The sequence below is a fragment of the Myotis lucifugus genome, unplaced genomic scaffold (genome assembly GCF_000147115.1).
Source record: "Myotis lucifugus unplaced genomic scaffold, Myoluc2.0 scaffold_68, whole genome shotgun sequence".
NCBI lineage: Eukaryota > Metazoa > Chordata > Mammalia > Chiroptera > Vespertilionidae > Myotis > Myotis lucifugus.
This window is the reverse complement of record NW_005871116.1, coordinates 4516190-4520363: the sequence shown is the minus strand read 5'-3', so window position 1 is coordinate 4520363 and position 4174 is coordinate 4516190. Positions and strand designations below refer to the sequence as shown.

General features: G+C 49.2%; 1 protein-coding gene across 3 annotated transcripts; it reads right to left on the bottom strand.

The window, feature by feature from the left end:
• Positions 1-1581: 1581 nt before the first annotated feature.
• Positions 1582-3297, bottom strand: LOC102437185 (solute carrier family 13 member 5-like). 3 transcript variants are annotated; one of them, XM_023754964.1, is made up of 2 exons: positions 1855-3297; positions 1582-1716 (listed from the first exon to the last, which is right to left on the bottom strand). In XM_023754964.1, the coding sequence occupies exons 1-2, from the start codon at positions 3295-3297 to the stop codon at positions 1582-1584; spliced, it is 1578 nt and encodes a 525-aa protein (XP_023610732.1). The 3 variants fall into 3 exon arrangements, with proteins under 3 accessions (XP_023610732.1, XP_023610731.1, XP_023610730.1); XM_023754963.1 differs by having other exon boundaries at positions 1582-3066; positions 3178-3297; XM_023754962.1 differs by having other exon boundaries at positions 1582-3297.
• Between the last annotated feature and the right edge of the window lie 877 nt (positions 3298-4174).

Here is a 4174-nt window from a genome sequence, read left to right as displayed (position 1 = left end):
TCCGTAAAGGTGGTTGTTTTTCCTACTGTATAAGGTAGGGATTTCCAGGCATTTACTGCACAACTGGTTACTTGCTGGGGTCCAGCCCCAGCAGGTCCAGGGGTCCCCAAAGGTGTGGACGGAGTTGGCGAAGAAGGAAGGACACGGAGGCAGTGTTCAGTTAATCAGCATAGCGAGGTTCTCTCTCCAGGATCTCCAGCCAGGTTCTGTCTAGGTTCTCCAGCCAAGTTCTGTAGCCAGGTTCTGTCCAGGATCTTTTGCCATGTTCTCTCCCTAGGTTCTCTCTCTAGGTTCTGTTTCTAGGTTCTTCAGCCAGGTTCTCTTGCCAGGTTCTGTTTCTAGGTTCTGTCCCTAGGTTCTGTGTAGGATCTCCAGCCAAGTCCTGTCTCTAGGTTCTGTCTAGGATCTCCAGCCAAGTCCTGTCTCTAGGTTCTGTGTGCTGTTGTCTTGTTACATCTGTATTTATACCAGTTGATTCCAATCCTATCAATCTCTATTCCAAAGGTTAGGGCATTTCTTATCTCCATTCCAGGGAGTAAAGATTATGTAGCTTAAGTGTGATTGTTTGTAGTTAAAGTGATTAACTACCTGCCTGGCACTTAGTTAAGGGGTTTTATCCCCTCCCTAACTTCAGGGAAAAATCCCTACCTGGGGAAACAACCTTTCTCGGAGAGGTGACCTTGGTTAAAACACATAGCACCAAGAAGGTGAGCAAACATATTAAGAACAGTATGCCATATATGCCAGGTCCCTTGAAACAGCAAGGATGGACCGGCTCCCGGCAGTTACTTTAATAAGTGCCTCTTTGGGCATATACATTTGCTCCTGAGCTGTGTTAAAATCACCTTCTCCTAATATCATGTTTAGGGTTATTCCTCCTCTGGAATTTTTGCTAGTGGCTACAGCTCTCTTAGAAGATCATCATATTCAGTTTTCCATAGTAAGTAATCGCGTTTCGACCTCACCAGGGCTGTTTCAACCTTACTGGGGCCATCACAACCTCACCAGGACCGTCCTGACCTCATCGGGGCCATCCCAACCTCACTGGGGCCGTCCTGTCCTCACTGGTGCCATTTCGGCCTCACCGGGGCTGTGCTGACCTCACCAGGGCACTTCATGCTTTTATGTACCTTCTTCCTGATTGAGACACCTGGCTCCCAAATGCATTCACTTGCCTGGTCTTACAATACATCTAAAACTGCTTACAACTGCTTTGCTCATTCATTACAAAAAGCAAGCCTTCTGAAAAACAGTTGAGAATTTGTTTGAAATTCTTGCCCTCGCCTCACCCTACCCCATTCTGCCCCAAACTGAATGTGTATCAATTACTTAGATTAGTTTCTTTCTCTTATCTTTCCTTCCTCCCTCCCTCCCTCCCTCCCTCCCTTACTTCTTTATTTCCTCCCTTCTTGTTCTCTTTCTGTTTCACTTAAGATTGGTTATAGTATTTATCTGAAATATAATGAAACGAATGTGGCTCAGTTTTAGTCCCCCTTTATTTCCACACATATGTATATGTCTTGCCTGAAGCTTCGGGAGTCCTCAGGAAGGCGGGGCTGTGTTATGCTCTTGAGGCTCTTCCTAAGTCTCAATATGAGTCACATTAGCCCAGTCAGGAAAATTGTCCAGGTCAAATATGACCCGTCCCCAGGTGTTGATCACCAGAAACACACATAAGATTCCAATTATCTTCACCATTATTCCTGTTTTCACCATGTCTGAAACCTTGAGGTGTCCGTTGGCAAACACGATGGCGTTAGGTGGGGTGGCCACAGGCAACATGAAGGCAAAGGACGCACTCAGGGTGCAGGGGAGCATGACGTACAGAGGGTTGAGGCCAATGGAACTTGACATGGAGGCAAAGATGGGCAGGAACAGGGTGGTGATGGCCACGTTGCTTGTACACTCAGTGAATACAGCAATGAGCAAGGACACGACCAAGGAGATGGCTGCTGGGGGCAGAACGTGCAAGGCCTCTATCTGCTTCCCCATCCATTCAGACAGCCCCGAGGCCTCGCATCCTTTAGCCAGAGCGAATCCGCCCCCCAGCAGCAGCACAATGCCCCAGGGAACTTTCTCCTGGGCCACCTTCCAATCCAGCAGTGCAGGCGGATAAAACGGAGTCTTTCTTTCTTCCTCAGTCTGGCTGCAGAAGTTGAACTTGGGCTTCTGCGAAGGCACAATGAATAGTAATATGGCCACGAAGATGGCCACGGTGGCGTCAGTGACATATTTTGTCTCGCCCTCCATCCAGGCGACTGACATCCAGCCAGGCATGAAGCCTGGGTCCCGGGAGAACCACAGGGTGACCAGCAGGAGGAAACAGAGCAGGACGTTGCCCTCGGCGAAGGAGAAGGGTCCCAGCTTCCTGTATTCCTCCTGCAACACCTCATAGGCAGCGTTCTCGCTACTCTTTTTCTCCAGACCGCAGCCCCAAACCTTTTTAAAATTGAATCCCATAAAAACACACTGGAGCCAAAACCAGGAGAGCAGCAGCATGATCAGCATGTTGGGGAAGGCAAATCCAAACCAGGAGACGAAGTTCACGGTGTCTTTGCTCTCAGGAAACAGCTCATGCATCTGGCCCAAGAGCACCACGTTGGATCCTGTCCCGGTCAGGGTGGCAGTCCCTCCGATGCTGGCCCCGTAGCACACGCACAGTGTCATGGCCTTGCAAATGTTCTTCCTGTCACAATTCTTCTGTGGTCTCATAGCAGGGCCTTCAAAAATCACTTGGCTCCCTGGCAGCTTACCAGTCTTGCCAATGTCCACCAGCTCCAGTTCGCCCAGGCCGGCCTCGATGGCTGTGCTCGTGGCCTGAATCTGCTGCAGCACGGCCTCCACTATGGGCACCATCATGGCTGTGGCGGCTGCGTTGTTGATCCACATGGAGAGGAAGGCGGTGGCGCCCATGATGCCCAGCATCAGCTGTGCAGGCTTGGTGCCCATCCAGAGGAGTGTGCGCAGGGCGATTCTCTTGTGCAGGTTCCAGCGGTCCACGGCCACTGCCACGAGGAGGCCTCCCAGGAACAGCATGTTAGTGTCCTTCATGTACTGGACACACACCTGATTGGAGTCCAGAACCTTGAGGAGTGGGAAAAGCAAGGCAGGCAAGAGGGCGGTGACAGCCAGAGGGATGACTTTTGTGCACCAGTAAGTGGCCATGACGATGATGACGTAGGCACACCTGGCAAACTTGGTGGGCACCAGAATGATGAGTGGCAGCAGCAGTATCGGGGTAAAGAACAAGATCACAAAGGACTTGAACTTGGAGACATACCTCAGTGCCGAAGCCATCATGCTCTGCTTGAGGTTTAACCACAGCATGCTCCTTAGTGTTGGGGTCCAACCCCAGCAGGTCCAGGGGTTCCCAAAGGTGTGGATGGATTCGGCGAAGAAGGAAGGTCACGGAGACAGCCTTCAGTTGATCAGCAGCCTAGCCAGGACCTCTAGCCAGGATCTCCAGCCAAGTTCTGGCTAGGAACTCCAACGAAGTTCTGGTCCCAGGTTCTGGTGTTTATTGTCTTGTTACATCTGTATTTATACCAGTTGATTTTAATCCTGTCAATTTCTATTGCAAAGGTTAGGGTGTTTCTTATCTCCATTCCAGGGAGTAAAGATTATGTAGCTTAAGCATGATTGTATGTAGTTAAAGTGATTAACTACCCGCCTGGCACTTAATTAAGGGGTTGTATCCCCTCCCTAACCTCAGGGAAAAATCCCCACCTGGGGAAACAACCTTTCTCGGAGAGGTGACCTTGGTTAAAACACATGGCACTAAGGAGAGCAAACATATTAAGAACAATATGCTATATATGCCAGGTCCCTTGAAACATATGCTGTGCAGATGTTTCTTTCCTGCAGCGACTGTGTCAAGCAGCAAGGATGGACTGGCTTCTGGCAGTTTATTTTTGCAAAAGCAATCCACTCTATTGTAGCTCAAAAGACCCTGAGTGCTTAACTCAGATGTTTGGATTTTGTGCAACTTTTCACAGAAGACTGAGATCAGAGGTGCTCCAGGAAGATGATTCCTGGAAACAGAAAGAAGATATGGAAGCCCAACTGGTTCATGTGACAGAGCTCCTGAAATTCATGATTGTTTTTGCAGAATGTTATGAACCTTTGCTATAGTAAGCTTAAAACAACTAAGAATGTAATGTTGTGCCATAAATCA